We start from the raw sequence: 17,297 nt of genomic DNA, 5'->3' as shown, positions 1-17,297 counted from the left end.
AGAATTCATAATAAGAGAACAGAGATGGGGTTTTAATTTTACTATTTATTGTTAGAGAACATTATTGGCAGTATGGCTCGCAGCCCATTCTGAAAGGTTAGATAAGATGACACAGAGAGAGTTGGTTTGGTCTGCTTTGTGCGACCAGACACACACAGTGCCTAGAAATTCCAGTCCAATCACAAGGCTGGCACAGTTCTGTGCAGTCACAAGGCAGGGATGGGCTGTACATTGGAACTCTCATCATCTGATCTCCAACTTAGGAAGATAAAATAAAATCTAACTAAGCAAAACCAGCTCCAGGAAAGAAAAAAAAAAGCAGAAAATAAAAAGGCAGAAAAGAGGAAAAAAATAGCAACAACAAAATCCTGCAGGCCTAATTTGGGGGCAAGCCCATTTTAGCTCATGAGACCATGCCCATTCTAAAGACTAAGGTGTGTTCTGTATTTCTTAAGTAATTTTTATTTTCTGCACTTATTTTCAGACTTTATCTTTCGCCTTGGCTGACAAAATCAAGGCCAAAATTATCTTAGCCAATGACCCAGATGCCGACAGACTTGCTGTGGCAGAAAAGCAAGACAGGTGAAACTACCTTTGTTTACATGTGTTATGAAAAATACACAGAGGCCGGGCAGTGGTGGCACATTCCTTTAATCCCAGCACTTGGGGGGCAGAGGCAGGTGGATCTCTGTAAGTTTGAGGCCAGCCTGGTCTGCAAGAGCTAGTTCCAGGACAGGCTCCAAAGCTACAGCGAAACCCTGTCTCGAAAAACAAAACAAAACCAGAAAAATACACTGAAAGCCATCTTTAGCAATAGTAATATGTTTCTGGGAAGGCTGAGTTTTCCAGGTAATTTTAGTCGTTTCTACGGCAAAACCTCTGGTGGATTCCTCTAGCAGGACGGTTTGCTGAGCCTACGGGCAGAGATCATGACATAGAGCAAAGCAGCGCACACTGGGAAGTGAAATGACTCTTGTGGCCCCCTCGTGTTGGAGTTGAATTTAGTATGTGAAAGTCTCCATGCCTGATAAGGCAAAAGTCCTTTTTAGGATGCAAGTTTTGCAGTTCATTTTCTGCCAGTGAATCTGATAAGGCACTGGACCCTCAAGGCAGTGTTGAATTTAGGGGGAACAGACAGATGTTGGCATGGTGTTTAAGACCAGTATAACAATGTGGTCTCTGCAGAGGATAATATGAGTGTCTGGTACATTTTCAAACTACAGCCTTTGTCAAAGATGGAAATCCAACCATCCTTGGCTAATACCATGGAAGCCACTCAGATGTTTGTGACGTGGCAGGTCCATTTCAGCCCAGTAACTTAAAGACCGGAACAGGGGCACAGAAAGTATGCCGAGCTTTGTTTGCCTAGCTCCAGGGACTTCTGGGCCTCCCTGGGGGTTGCTAAGACAAAGACCCTGTTTCCTCACAGTGGTGAGTGGAAAGTGTTCTCCGGCAATGAGCTGGGGGCCCTGCTGGGATGGTGGCTCTTTACGTCTTGGAGAGAAAAGAACCCAGATCGAAGCACCCTCAAAGACACATACATGTTGTCCAGCACCGTCTCTTCCAAGATCTTGCGGGCCATTGCCTTGAAGGAGGGCTTTCATTTCGAGGTAAGGTGACTTTGACTTTCATGTTTCCTAAAACAATGTTTTTTCTTTCTTTTCATTTTTTTCTTTTATATTTTGAGACAGGGTTTCATATAGCACAGGCTGGCCTTGAACTTCATATATAACCAAGGATGACCTTGAACCTCTGATCCACCCCCCCCCACTCCCCGCCTTCACCTGCCTATTGCTAGGATTATAGCACGCACTGTGACTCCCAGTGTCTGTGGAACTGGGGCAAGCACTCTGCCAATTGAGTTGCATCCCTAGCACCAAACGTTTCTTTTTTCTTTTGGGTTATCCCTTTAGGAAACACTAACTGGCTTCAAGTGGATGGGAAACAGAGCCAAACAGCTAATAGACCAGGGGAAGACGGTCCTATTTGCATTTGAAGAAGCTATCGGTAAGAAATAATAATGAGGTTCACACAGATTGCTCAGGACAATTGAGATCAAGACACTGGGCTAAATTGTTTTGCTTCTGTTTGTTTGGTTTTTTGAGACAGGAGCTTATGTAACCCAGACTGGCCTTAAACTCTGTAGCCGAGGATAACCTTGAACTCCTGACCTCCTGCCTCCATCTCCGTACATCACCGCTCTCAGTCCAGTGTCAGCTGATCACACTCTGATCCGCTGGGGGCTCAAACCCAGGACCTTCTGTGTGTGAAGCAGACACGATAGCCTTCCTATCTAAATTCTCCAATACCTAAATGAAAAACATGTGTGTGCCAGACTAGACCCTAACATGGACTAGCCAGCAGGCTTGCCCTCAGCGCGGCCCGTTCCGGTGCTGTCAGAGTCCACTCCAGAGTTGTGTGTCTACCGCTTCGTCCGCAGGATACATGTGCTGTCCCTTTGTTCTGGACAAGGATGGTGTCAGTGCAGCTGTCCTAAGCGCAGAGCTGGCAAGCTTTCTAGCCACCAAGAATTTGTCTATGTCTCAGCAGCTCAAGGCCATCTATGTAGAGTAAGTGTCTACGGCAGTGGTTCCCAACCTTCCCAGCACTGTCACCCCCATCGTAAAATCATTTCATTGCTACTTCATCACTGTAATTTTGCTACTGTTTTGAATCATAATGTAAATATCTGACGTGCAGGATATCTCGTAGGCGACCCCCAAAGGAGTCATGACCCACAGGTGAGAACCACTGGTCTAAGGACTGTTGAAGGAATGATGGTTGTATTTCAAGTGCTCAAGTGTTGGTGACATGTTCTGTTTCTTATGAAAATCAAAATCACCTTTTCCGTTTAATGTGTCACCACTAATTAGTAATGGCCGTTTGCAGTTGCGTGAGTTCTAACTCATGAGACCGTTGCACGAATGGCTTGATTGACGAGTGTGACTTTAAGTAGTCAACATCATAAAAAGATTAAACGCATCGATATTGTAGCCAGTACTGGGTGTGCCTGTGTGGCATAGAAGCTGCTCGGGCGGCACAAACAGTAACCCGTGCAGCGCAGCTGTGTTCTATAATAAAGTCGAAACTTACCTAAGCAGACCGGTCTAGAGTAGAGTACTGATTCAGTCTTACTGTGTGTGCCTGCCATTCAGGGAACAATCTCAGCTTTCGTTCCTCAGACCATGACCATCTGATTGATACTGTTCTGCCTTAGCCTAGAGTGTGACAAGCAGGCGTGGCTGGCTGGCCTCAGGTCCCAGGGATCTGTCTCTGCCTGTCTTTGTCTCCCGAGTGCCGGGACTACAAGCATGCACCTCCATGGCCATCTTTTTTTATTTGGATTCTGGGAATTACTCAGGTCCTCATGCTTGGGACTGAGTTAGCACCACGAACTGAGCTATCTCTTCTACCCTGGACCTCTTTGTCATTTTCCTTTTAAGTTTATTCACTTTGGTTTTATGTATGTGGGTGTTTTGACTGCCTGAGTCTATGCACCATGTATGTGCCTGGTGCCCACAGAGGCCAGCCAAAGGTCACCGGGTCCCCTGAGATTGGTGCTGCGAATGGGTAGGAACTGCCGTGAGGGTGCTGAGAGCTGAACCCCGGTCCTCTGGGGGAGCAGCTGATGCTCTTCATCACTGAGCTCTCTCCAGCCCCTTTTCTTTTACTTTTTTTTTTTTAACAGTTTTTTCTTGTGTATATGTATGTGGGTGGGCGCACACATGCTACCAAACACACGTGGAGGTCAGAGGACAACTGAGAGCAACAGTTTCTCTCCTTCTACCACGTGTGTCTGAGGGTCAGCTCAGGTCATCAGGCTTGGCCCCAAGTGCCTTTACCCACTGAACCATTTTGCCATTTTTGAACCTTTTTTAAAATGTTAGATTTTCTTTTGAAGTTGGTTAGGGCTACCTGTTTCACTTATTTTAGAATGTCCTAGCTGGTACATATCTTGCAAACAGTCTACAGAAATTTTTGTGGCTCGTTTTGCTTAAGTTTGTGGGGTTTTTTTTCTCTTACAGATATGGCTATCACATTACCAAAGCTTCATATTTTATTTGCCACGATCAAGGCACTATTCGAAAATTATTCGGAAACCTGAGAAACTACGATGGGAAGAATAATTATCCCCGAACATGTGGCAGGTTTGAAATCTCTGCTATCAGGGACCTTACAACGGGCTACGATGACAGCCAGCCTGACAAAAAAGCTGTGAGTCATGTTGTTTACGTTGATCAATTAATTTATTTTGTGTTTACCATTTTTACAGTTTGAACAGATTCATTTGTTCATGTGGCAGGCTGAAGCTGACTTGGGGCACTCAAGCGTTGTTGTAATAAACTATCTGGGGAAATTAGAGCTGGTGCTGGTAGCTCGAGGGTAGACTGCTCGCTTAGCATGCACAAGGCCCAGGTTAGACCCCTAGCCTTGAACAAAGAATAAATAAAATAAAATAAACTATGTGGGAAAACTAGGAAGCATGGACTAAAATTGCAAGTACCCTCACAAGTCATTTGGTGCTAAATGGCTTTCAAAGTCATTCTTTCACACTCAAGGAAATTGTGACCCAAAGGGGCAGTGATAACTGGGGAAGGTCCAGGTGACTTGAGACTTTGGACTCTGGATCAGCTTTCCCTCTAACTCACTCAGCACGTGCCACTCCAGACAGTGTCTGAGTCACATGGAGGGCGTGTGACTACTAGCTGGTATGATGGCACATACCAGTACATCTTTAAATCCCTACACGTGGCGGGTCAAGGCAGGAACATCAGAGGTCTGAGTCTGAGGCCAGCCTGGGCTAGGTCATGAACGGATGCTGAAGGCCACTCTGGAATTTTTCATTGAGTAGGCCTCAGATAAGGACAAAGAATTTGCACACCTAATGAGATTCAATGCCCTTCGACCAAGGAATGGATAAGGAAAATGTCCCTTCGACCAAGGAATGGATAAGGAAAATGTACACAATGGAGTACTACACAGCAGAAAAAAATAACAACAACTTGAATTTTGCAGGAAAATGGATATGCTAGAAAACATTATGTTGAGTGAGGTAACCCAGATACAGAAAGACAGTTATCACGTGTACTCACTCATAGGTGGTTTTTAAACATAAAACAAAGAAAACCAGCCTACAAACCACAATCCCAGAGAACTTAAACAACAATGAGTATGCTAAGAGGGACTTACATAGGTCTAAAAGACAAGATCTCCTGAGTAAATCGAGAGCATGGGGACCTTGGGAGAGGGTTGAAGGGAAAGGGAGAGGCAGGGAGGGGAGCAGAGAAAAATGTAGAACTCAATAAAAAGAAAAAAGAAAAAAATTAAAGACCTGACCACCCAAAATAAAAAAAAAATAAAAGATTCAAGGTGACTAGATACTGGTCCACTCTGGGAGAACCACTTGTTTTCTGAGAATCTGGCCTTCTCTGACTGCATGTGGCATGAGGAGGAGAGCTGGGATAGCCTGGCGAGCTATCAGGTGTCTTCCCTGGTGTTCACCTTTTTCTGTTTTGTTCTGAAATCTCCCTAGGAACACAGTATATTTATAAGAGATAGATTACGTTAGAAGGATTATGGTGAAGTAGGATAGTGTATTGCCATACTGAGACAACCAACCATCCTCCCTCTCAATTGTTTCTCCTGGTGTTTGCCACAGAACGTTTGTCTCTCTCATGGAGGTAAAGAATCCATGCCTACACTTCCGACATTCGGTAGCCCCTGCCTGTCCTCATGACCTACATCCGAGCCTTGACTGCAGTGGCTAGTCATTACCAAGACCTGTTCGGTATATTCTTCATGGGGCTTCCTACGGCCCATAAGAAGTTGCATTTCCTATAACTGGCCATTGCTTTCTTTGTCTAGATTCCTATGCCACTGTCACTAGTCCCCCCAAAAGTCTCCCCATACCATTTTCCAGGGCGCTCAAGTCTCAGCTACTGTGTGGGCTTCAGTCTGAGTCCATTGGCCGTGCCCCCCAGCCTTCCGTGTCGCCCGTGCCCGCTAACCTCTTGATTGTATACATAGCTGTCATCTCAGAGTGCCGTTTGCCAAGGCTGAGACCCTCACGCCTGACCTTCTGACATCTTCCTAGACCACATCCAATTGCTTCCTTGGGTGGTGGTAGTAATTTTAGGAAGGCTGTTCGGTCTGAACATGTTTGACGTTTTGCTCTCAGACTTCTGCAGGCTCAGAGTTTGAAAGCATTGCTCCGTTATTGCTCAGGGTCCAGGCACTGCTTTCAGCATCTGCTCATCTCTTTAGTGAAGAATGGAGTCAATGTGTGATGCCTTAAAGGACATTAACACCATATTCATCATTTCTTCACAACTGATTCCGTTCCCTCAATGAGAACATGTCATTTGAACTCCATGTTGGAAACTTTGCGTGTTAGTTAGCATTTCTGTCTATTTGAGGTTGGTGGTCACTTATTAGATCTGTCAGACTTTTTGGTACTGCGGCAAAATACCCAGGAGAAGCAATTTCAATGCTGAAAGGTTTGGGGACTCACTGTTTCTATCAGTGGTCATGTGGCTCCCCTGTTCTTAGGTCCGTGGCAGTGTGGAAATCTGACAGAGAGGGGCCCGGTAGAAAGAAGCTGTTCACTTTGCTTGTTACAGACAAGAAGCAGGAAGAGTACAGCAAGGAGTCGGGGCCAAGTTAAACCTTCAAAAGTGGGCTCCCAGAGACCCCCGTCCTCCAAGTGGTCCTTGTAATATAAAAATAAACTGGTGCCATTCCCCAAGGGGCCTGTGGGCCACGAGGGGCAGCAGGTCCCAGGCAGGGAGTTGCACAGAGCCTCAGCAGGTAAGAGACAGAGATAGGCATGCCATGCAGAGTGAGGCTGGATATTTATTTAGTAGGTTATGGAAGTGAAGGGGAAAGAGAAGAGCGAGGGAGAAGGGGGATGAGGAGAGAGAGGCAGAGAAAGAGAGTGAAAGAGAAACAGAGAGAGAGAGGGGTGGGGAGAGGAAAGGAAAAACTACCTCTTGGGAGAGAGGCAGAAAAGAGAGAGCTCTCAGGGAGGAAGATCCACTTGCCTCGGCAGACCAGGAGGGAGTGGGTGGGGCTTGTCTCTTAAAAGGACAGGACAGACCATTACAGTCCCCACCTGCCGCAGTTCCAGGCCTTCTCAGGACACTACTAAAATGCTGCATTATCAATGCATTAAACCATTGATTAGGTCAGAGTCCTTATAATCCAACTTTATCTGGAAATGTCCTGACAGACACACCCAGAGTGTGCTCTACAGCTTCCCTAGCCTCGTCTCAATCTAATCAAGTCCGCCATCACAGTGGGTCCTTTAGTCTGTGGGCATCATTTTTTTAGGTCTCAGTTTTCTTGGTGATATATCAAGGAAGGGCTGTGGTTGGCTGTTTTCTTAAAAGAGTTTCTAAGTAGATGCTGGCTTGCTGGGACTGCTACCCTTCCCTCTTTGTTTCTTCTTGTCCCACTCTACTTCTTTTTTGAGGGATTTTCTCAGCTTTTAGCTTTTAGTGTTCCTGTTAACTGTTACTTTCAGTTCTTATTCTAAGTTTTTTTCCATAATGGCATCCTATTATTGTTTTTGTTTATTGTACCTTTCTAAAGATTCTTTTTAAAAATTAAGTATTTTTCATCCATATAGCCTTTATTTCCTCCAATTTTTTGTTTTTTAAAACATTTTTTTAAAATATGGCTTTTGTTTAGTTTTTTTCTTTTTAGTTTTGGACTTATTTACCCACTGTCTTTCCCTAAGGGTCTCTCGGTATCCTTTACGTACTTAACTGGTTGTAAGTTTTGTGTGTGCATGACAAATGACCTAATGGGCTTTGGGGATCTTAAGTAGCAGGGCAACTATTCTAAGATTGACCTTCACTTTGGAGCTATTGGGCTGGTCCACAGCCTAACCCTATGGTTTTCGAAGGGATATAAATTGACTTGTCAAGGCCCTAGAGGTGTGGCTAGGGGTGGGTCTGGGATGTCTCACTCAGTCTCCCTTCAGACCGTACACTCCATGGTACCTGGTGGGCCTAGTTTCTGAGCTTTTTTTATTCAAATGCCAGCGGACTCATTCCTTGCAGGGAATATCTTTGAGCATCTGGTAGCTTCTCTTCAACCCTGTTTCTATGTCTCATTCCTGCCTCACACCAACCCTTGGCATATGTGGTACCTCTAATACTTCAGCCCAGCTGGACTTCTGCAGAGCACAGTCTCTGTTTCCTGTTTCTGTCTCCACCCTCAGGTCCTGGGACCCCACAGTCATGTGTTTCATCACACCATTTCTAAGTCATTGTCTGCTTCCTGTCTTCCATGGTTGAGTGACCTCCGCATCAAGTGTTGCCATCTTTGTTCCCCTTTGCCTTGTGTTTATACCTGTGAAAACACAAAGCTGTTAACTTTAGTGATGTTCTGACTTTAACAACTGGAAATACATCTGTCAGAGTTTTGTATAAAAAAAATCAAAACAAAAGCAAAAAAACCTCCTTATGAATCTTTTATTTTTGACAAAATTCCCATTTACAGCATTGAGTTATGATCTAATTTTCTATAGTACATTATTAAGTTGAAATAATGTGTTTCAATTTGAACAAAACCTTCATAACTGCTAATAAATTTATGGAAGAAGAAAGCCAGTCTGTGAAGTTACTTAATGTTCACATAGCACTAGAATTGCATTCTCTGACTTCCTAAGGAATGTCCTTATAGCCAATGTATTCATCTGGTATTAGTTTTCTTGCTTGTTTGGGACAGATTCACCGGGTCAGAGCAGCTGGTTACCGTCTAACTGTGTGACATGTACAAATTAATCTCTAGGTTCTTCCTACCAGTAAGAGCAGCCAAATGATCACCTTTACCTTTGCCAATGGAGGTGTGGCGACCATGCGGACCAGCGGGACAGAGCCCAAAATCAAGTACTACGCAGAGCTGTGCGCTCCCCCTGGCAACAGGTATGACATGGACGGCGGTGCCGTGCCTCTTAGTCCTGAGATGTCCTAGTTCTGTTCAAGTGTGCAGCTTAGTCAGAAACTAGCGATACTATGTTACTAAAGACTACCTTAAAAATTGAAAAAAAAAATAGCTGTCGTGGTGGCGCACACTCTCAATCCCAGCACTCAGAAGGCAGAGGTGGTAGACTATTGAGTTTGAGGCTATCCTGATCTACAGAGGAAGTTCCAGGACAGCCAGAGATACACAGAGAAAGTCTGTCTTAAAAATCAAAACTTGAAAAATAAAATCAATTTAAAAATTTTTAGAAAGAGGTGAGAGGTTTCACAGTGATTTTTCTTAAACGTGGCTACCCATTATTTGGGAAGCTTCCAAACCTCATACCCAGGTCTCACCAGTAAGTGCTGACTTTTAATTATAGTGGTGTATGACCTGGGAGTCAAGTTCTTTTTGTTTTGATTTTGTTTTAAGATTCTCTTTTCTTTTTTAAATTATGTATATGGTGGAAGGGGTAGGCTGTGCACTTGAATGCAGGTGCCCTTGGAGGCCAAAGACACTGAATCCCTGGAGCTGGCAGTACTGACAGTTATGAGCCGCCCTGTGGGTACTGGAAACTAAATTCTGATCCTATGCTAGAGCAGTGCACACTTCAAACAAGTTTTTTATTAAAACACGCATACCAAACCAAAAACCTCTTGAGGGGCTGGCGAGCTGGCTCAGTGGTCAAGAGCACTTGCTGCTCTTCCAGAAGATCTGAGTTTGGATTCCAGCACCCATGTCCACATCAAGCAGCTCCCAGCTGCTTTTAACTCTGGCTCCAGAGAATCCGATGTCCCCGTCTGGCCTCCATGGGCACCTACATTCATGTGACAGTAAACACACATACACATAAATTAAAAATGTGTAAATAGATCTTACAAAGAAGCCTAGCTGAGTCTCTACAGCTAAGCAGGCTCATAATTGGTCATTAATGCCAATGAATTTTCCTCGTTTATTCCTGGGATAAAATAAATTAGAATCCTTTCTGTGCGCACTCAGTAAATACCTGAGGATCTGAGCTGGGTCCCTGGGTAGAGAAGAAACCACATCAAAAATCGTGCTTGTTCTCTCTAAGTTGCCAATATTCCATGACTAGTATTCAGGTATCAGTGTTTCTGTGTAGCTAAGTACTAAGTGATTTGCACTACATTGAGGCAGGTTTTCTGTGATCACCTCTGTGATTTCATCCCCATTTCTCATATTTTATTGCATCATTTTTCCAAAAGCCCTTTCTTTTTAATAGCCTGGAAATGTATGTAAAGTTCCAGGATAGTTTTCTCAATAGTAATAATACTGCTTAACATGTAAAGTCCTTTCTCTTTAATAGCCTGGAAACGTATGTAAAGTTCCAGGGTAGTTTTCTCTATAGTAATGATGCTGCTTAACATGTAAAGTCCTTTCTCTTTAATAGCCTGGAAATGTATGTAAAGTTCCAGGGTATTTTTCTCCGTAGTAGTAATGCTGCTTAATATGTAAAGTCCTTTCTCTTTAATAGCCTGGAAATGTATGTAAAGTTTCAGGGTAGTTTTCTCTATAGTAATAATGCTGTTTAACATGTAAAGTGCTGTGCTACTTACACTTCCATGTCGCTTTTCAGAGTAGACTTCATTTCAGACCTTTATAAACTGGGAGCGGGGGGAAACTTTTATAAACTGCCCTTGTGTTACCGTCATTAAAAGGTGACTCCTCGTTATTAAAGGGACATTGGGATCTAGGCTGGGCTAATATCACAGCTTAAGGAAGCACCAGCCTGCTAACATGCAACAGCAAGAAAAATATGACTAAGATAAGCTTAAATATTAACAGACTTCATGCCATGCATTTCATTTATTAATTGAATTATCTAACCTATGACTTGGTTAGAATCAAAAGGACTTTCAAGTCTAGGTCCTGCTACTTAAGAGACCATTTTGTGCAGGACCGTGGTATTGCTCTTTAATCCCAGCACTCGGGAGGCAGAGACGGGTGGATCTCTGTGAGTCTGAGGCCAGCCTGGTCTTCAGAGCGAGTTCTAGGACAGGCTCCAAAGCTACAAAGAGAAACACTGTCTCGAAAAATCAAAAGAGAGAGAGAGATTTGTTGGAGAGGATGTTCTTCCCAGCTTCTTATTTCTAAAAACTTTCAGGCATAGAAACACTAAAATGGAAATTCACTGAACCCTCGTGTTCTTCACCGAGGCCAGAAGTTGGAAAGCAAGCACACATGGGACAAGCAGCAAATGTCCCAGTGCTGGCAGGCCCTATGGTTCTGCTGCAGCTACTCAGCTCTCCTGTTGACATGTAGAAACAGTCAAATATGTATCAGTGAATGATGCCCCATTAAAACTTTATTCACATAAACAGACCATAACACATAGTACAGATCCCGACATATCCTCCACCATTGCCGGTGTTTTGCAGTGTCTCATCTCAATGTGTTTTTTATTCTTCTCAATCCTTTTAAAACAAATTATAGACCTGTTGACACTTGCCTCCTAAATACTTAATTGTATACCACCCAAGAACAAGAGAACCCCAGTGTTATTAGTTCCTGGTTGTTTTCAAACAGTTACACCAGAGAAGCGGAGGTGGGGTGAGCTTGCATGACGGTGGGTAGGCAGGCTGGAGTTTGGGGGCATGGAGTCAAGTTGCAGATATGGATTAAATTCTTCAGGAAAAAATGCTCTCTTGTATCTTTTCCATCCAGATCACCAAGGATAATGGCCTTCGTGTAAAGTAAACTATTTGTAAGTGGCTGTCACATCTCCAAAATGTGACAATCACCTTTTACAGTAAGGCCAAAATTAGTATTTGAATAACTAGGGATTGTTTGTAAGCCAAGCCTGGTCAACATGAATTCAGACTTGCCCAGAAATCCTCAAAATAAGCCATTTTTTTCCCAATTCAGAATTTCATTGAAAAATCAGATTACTTCATTGTCATTTATCCTACATTGATTTTTGGCCTAGTTAGAGAGACACAACTGCCCCGTGAGAAGAGACACTTCTACACCCATCTCTGTAAAGTGACCCTCTGAATGTAAGCGGAGGAAATCAGGGTTCCTAGCCCAAGTTTACACAGCCAGGTGGTATGGTTTTGTTTTTAAAATATTATTCAGTGTCACACTTTAAGTGTCCAAATGGGTCATTTAGGATTAGGATGGGAACTAGGAATTATTACATCACTATAGAGTGGTTGGAGCCCTCCCCCCGCCCCCAGTAAGCACACTCTTCAGGAACATTAACTCGATGAACAAAGGAATCAATATATAGATATGTCATGTTTGGGAACTAAAAGATTGATAAGAAAGTTAGTAATTGGCAGGTTCACTGAGTTTAAGTTTTAGGCTTTGCTTTTAACTAATTATGGCCATATTTGCCTTCCTGAGAGTTATTTTCTTCAAAGCACATTTGTGGAGAACAAAGAGACCAGTGTAACTCACGAGTGTATTAGTTATAATTACTGTATATTTTGGTAATAGGAATATAAATAAGTATAATGATAGCTTTTATTGAGGCCTTTGGGCTGGGTTCTGGGCTAAGTCCTTTATACAGTATACCTCGCTATGTACAATAAGGTAAAGTTTTACAGATGAAGAATGTGGATCTTGCCTGAGGATACATAACTAATAGAGCCAGAATTAATGTCTGCAATGAAATCGTTTGCCTTATTATACTATGGCCAGTTGCAGCATCAAAATGATCTGAACCGATTGCAGTAACTGTCATTCCTTCTGGATGACCTGAGTATGTAAGTGTCGCAGGTGGTCAAGAATGAAGCAAGAGAAAGTGTGTGAAGGGTTCATTTCCACAGTCAGCTGTATGGTAACTCACACGGGACTCTATAAGCCGCTGGAAATCCGTTCCACTGGGAGCTCGGCTTTTGTGTTGTTTCCATCCATGGACCATGGACCTAGTCTATACAAATAAGTCAACTACAGGCTTGAAACCTTGGCTCTCTTAAAGGGATCCGTTTCCCTAGAGTTTTGTTTCCCCTGCAGCTGTAGTATTTTTGTTACTTTGTTTTGTCTCATTTTTTTGTTACTTTGTTTTGTTTTGGTAGTGGTAGTGATAGAGCAATAAAGATTCAACTCCCATTCCCTACCTGTTAGAAATAAGTTTGAACAAAGAAAAAGATCACCACCCCAACTAAAGAGACTGCCAGGGCAAATTTGACCCTGACCATGAGGGTGAATTCAGAAGAGCAAGCCGGGAAGTATGACTGTCTTCTTCCCCTCGGCTGGAGTCCGCTAGTTTTAAAGGAATGGACACAAAGGAGATGAAGGGAAGAGAAAGGACTCTCTGCTTAATTCACTAAGCAGGAAATGCTGTGGGTCTTTGTATAAGCAAGGGTTTTACTGTGTGAGGTGGGGCATTAAAATATTTGCAGAAAGGTTTTATAAGGTGATGGGGGTGAACAGATTTGAATTCCTTGTTAAACACAAGTTTTATAGTATTTGATAGAAAGACGCGCAGTTAATGTTTCTCGCACCGTGAAGAGGCTTCTGTCTACGCCCTTTCTGTGAAGGCAACTTGACTTCTGTGACCCGAGGACAAAACAGTATCAGGAACAGTCTTCCAGGAAGACTGAGGACTTCACAGAGATGTGGTCAAAGTTGACCAGGACTGAAGCATGAGGAAAATCAGGAATGTTTCCTCTGTGTTGTTAGATACAGACAGTATAGATCCCTGGGGATGCTAGGACAAAAATTGTGGTTCTTTAAAATTCTTAGAAGAAGAGCAAAGAGTAATTTTATTTATTGTGAAAACCTTGGATTCAGAAGCCTTCAGGGAAAAGAACACATAATCATATTGCCTCCTGGGATTTTCCCCCGCAAAGTCAACAAATGTGTTCCCACACACAAGTTCATGGAGTTCTGTTCTTTTCTGAATTCCACCCTCTTGAAGTTTAGTTTCAGTCTCCCTAGGTCCACGAAGAGAGCATTTTAAAATACAGTTTGCAGGGGCTAGAGAGACGGTTCCGTGATTAATATGTGAGCCCTAATTATTTCCTTGGCGACCCACACTCCGTGTCACTCCAGCTCGGCAGACAACTGCATTTACATGTACACTTGCGCATATTACAAATTAACCTGTAAAATACACTTACATGTGTTTTAAATGTCTAATTTTGCTTTGAAGCTGTGGCTCATACTTGCAGTCCTTAATCCCAGCACTCAGGAGGCTGAGGGAGGAGGATTGCTGGGATTTCAAACAGAGCCTGGGAGACGCAACAGGATTCTATCTCAAAACCGCATCAAGGCCAAGATGCGAATGCAGGCCTCTAAGCCTTTGGAAGGCAGAAGCAGATGGGTCTCTGTGAGTGTGAGGCCAGCCTGGTATACATGTTTACTTAGTGAGACTGGCTCAAAAAATATCAAATCTGTGCACTTGTTTCGCGTTGGAACTATCCACTAATCTGAATTCTCCCCATCTTCTATTTTTCAGTGATCTGGAGCAGCTGAAAGGGGAACTAGATGAGCTAGTCAGTGCCATTGAGGAGCATTTCTTCCAGCCACAGAAGTATAACCTGCAGCCAAGAGCAGAATAAATCATCCCGGCATTTACCTCCAATTAAGCGATTAAGCTGAACTTTTTCCTTTTTCTTTTCTTTTTTTTTTTTTTTTTTTTTTTTTTTTTTTGAGATAGGACTTCTCTGTGTAACAGCCCTGGCTGTCCTGGAACTCAACTTTGTGTAGTGAGTCTGGCTGGCCTTGAAAACAGAGACCCTCCTGCCTCTGCCTCCAGAGAACTGGAATTAAAGGTGTGGACCACCTTGCCAGGCTGAACTTGATTTTCAAAGCAATATTCATGAGGGCCAAGCCATCTGGATAATTACAAGTATTTACATCTTTCAACAGCACTGCCTTCCTCGGGGTTTTATACTTTTGGCCCAAAAAGTAAATAAGGAAAACATGACCAAACCCAACAGACTAACATCTTTATGAAAATGTTAAGTCTTGGCATTATCTGAATTTTTTAAATAAAGATTTTTTCCAAAATTCAAAAAGTAGATTGTAAATAATATACGTTAATTTGCATACACATGTGTTTTCTGTGTAATTCTTTGTATGTGTAGTTGAAATAGACAGAAAAGCGATGTAGTTCTTAAGTTCCAGGCTGTTGTCTAGGATAGCTGTTTTATAAAAATATTTAGACTTATGTTCCTGTCAGTTGCTTATAAAGTAAAATAACAAACCAAATGACTTTATTAAAGTTTTTTTACCTAAGACTTTTAATTTTTAATAATATTTAATCATATTACACATGCTAAGAAAAAACCAGCTCAACTACTATAGATTTAAATTTCCTGAAGGAAAGAAATGAACCCCACCTAACTGATAGAAATCTTATTTGTGGAGAGTTAGAAAGTTAGAAACACCGTATCAAATTATTCTTGCTCTCCACTAGACTGTTCACCCCACCACAGCACGACTGGGTCTCTACCACCTGAGAACTTCCAGAGACTCTGAAGTGGTTTGCTGCACACAGAGCAGATGGTAGGCAGGGTCACAATTATTCCCCAAAGGTTGCAGCAAACTGTGCTAGGGGAAAAGACAATAAACTATGTTTCTAGTTTAAAAGCCCAGTTGTTTGGTTTTCCTGATTAAAGAGACAACATGAATTTCCACATATACATACAGTAGAGGACTGTCACTCTGCTCTCCGTTGCTGTCATAGGGTTTTTTCAAAGCTGTGTAGAAGCCTGGGGAGGGCTTCTGTCTGCTCAGAGGCATGATACAGGCAGGAAATTCTTAGGAAAGGAGCAAAATCTGAAGACAGCATCTCCCAAACCTGGAGCTCAGCATCAGCAAGAATGTAGACAAGATTTGGGAATGTGAAAAACACTCAGAGGAAATTTCAGGGTGGGCACACAACCCCAACCCCCATTTCCACCACCTCCATAAATAAATGGCTCTCTCCTGGATTTCTTTCTGTTTTTCTTTTTTAAAAATTTATTTTTTTAAATTATCTTTTCTCATTTTACATACCAATCCCAATTCCCACTCTCTCCCCTCCTCCCATTCCCTCCATCTCTCCCCCTAGCCCTCCATCCACTCCTCAGAGAGGGTAAGGCTTCCCATGGGGAGTCAACAATGTCTAACACATTGCTTTGAGAAAGGACCAAGGCCCTTCACACTATATCTAGGCTGAGCAAGGTCTCCCTCCAAAGAGAATGAGTTCCCAAAAGCTAGTACAACCAGGATTTATTCCTACTGTTTGTACTGTCTTTTAATCACCTGGATTTCTAAGAAACAGCATGCCATGGTATTTCTTCCCCCTGTTACTACAGAATATACGGTAACACCACCACATGGAATAGACAGTTGCGCACAGCTTGAAACAAGGTTCCTGAGTTTCCACCTTGGTCTGCTATAAGCTAGCTCAGTGACTTTGGGCAGGTTGCTTAACCTCACAAAACTTTAGTTGTGTGTGTGCGTGTGTGTGTGTGTGTGTGTGTGTGTGTGTGTGTGTGTGTGAGAGAGAGAGAGAGAGAGAGAGAGAGAGAGAGAGAGAGAGAGAGAGAGAGAGAGAGGTCTTTTTAGGGCAGTTTTCATTTCCCAATAAAATTGAGAGTATACAGAGGTGCCTAGACTCCTTGCCCCTGTGCACACCTAGCTCCACACTTAATACCTTCTACTAGAGTGTGCATGTTTTATAACAGATGAACTTACAGTTGTTAGTACCCACACTGTGGAAACAGTGGAATGATGAGTGGTTGTTATACGTGGCATGGAGGGAGGGATGAACAGGCAGAGGTCAGAGGGCTTTTGGACAGTGAAAGTACTTTGCTGGATTCTATTATGATAGGCATATGTCACGCATTTGTCCAAACCACATTCTGTATTACATCAACAGTGAGCCTAATGTAATCTGTGAATATAGGAGATAAGTTGTTTTAAAAAAATTTTTTACACTGATGTATGTGTATAAGAGAAAGAAGTGGAAAGAGAAGAAGAAAGAAGAGGAGGAGGAGGAGGAGGAGGAGGAGGAGGAGGAGGAGAAGAAGAAGAAGAAGAAGAAGAAGAAGAAGAAGAAGAAGAAGAAGAAGAAGAAGAAGAAGAAGAAGAAGAAGAAGAAGAAGAAGAAATTTGTTGTATGATCTCAGAGGTCATTCCTTTGTTGCAGGAGAGACCCCATTTTGAACATGGCTCTAACAAAATTGTCAAGTTCAAATATGCAACATTTATACTTAAAACAAAATTACTCTGGGAAGCTATTTGCACTGATTTCTTTCCCTTTGCTTTTTGTAAACAGATGTTTGTGTCCTGCCTGATCCTACAACCATCCAGTCCCAAAGAAACACACAGAGGCTTATAGTAATTAAAAACTGTTTGACCTATTAGCTCAG

At 42.8% G+C, this 17,297-nt stretch overlaps 1 protein-coding gene across 2 annotated transcripts in view; it reads left to right on the top strand.

The window, feature by feature from the left end:
• Positions 1-14,989, top strand: part of Pgm2 (phosphoglucomutase 2) — a 30,481-nt gene extending 15,492 nt beyond the window's left edge. For both annotated transcript variants that reach the window (XM_087909026.1, XM_087909027.1), the window contains exons 8-14: positions 485-582; positions 1,430-1,610; positions 1,914-2,007; positions 2,441-2,570; positions 4,026-4,215; positions 8,797-8,930; positions 14,393-14,989. In XM_087909026.1, coding sequence (XP_087765152.1) covers positions 485-582; positions 1,430-1,610; positions 1,914-2,007; positions 2,441-2,570; positions 4,026-4,215; positions 8,797-8,930; positions 14,393-14,495 — 930 coding nt within the window. In that variant the 3' untranslated portion in view covers positions 14,496-14,989. The remainder of the gene's footprint in view (positions 1-484; positions 583-1,429; positions 1,611-1,913; positions 2,008-2,440; positions 2,571-4,025; positions 4,216-8,796; positions 8,931-14,392) is intronic.
• Positions 14,990-17,297: the final 2,308 nt, after the last annotated feature.

Source organism: Myodes glareolus, chromosome 8 (assembly GCF_982192425.1).
Source record: "Myodes glareolus chromosome 8, mMyoGla1.1, whole genome shotgun sequence".
Taxonomy (NCBI): Eukaryota; Metazoa; Chordata; class Mammalia; order Rodentia; family Cricetidae; genus Myodes; species Myodes glareolus.
This window is presented reverse-complemented; position numbering and strand designations above follow the sequence as displayed.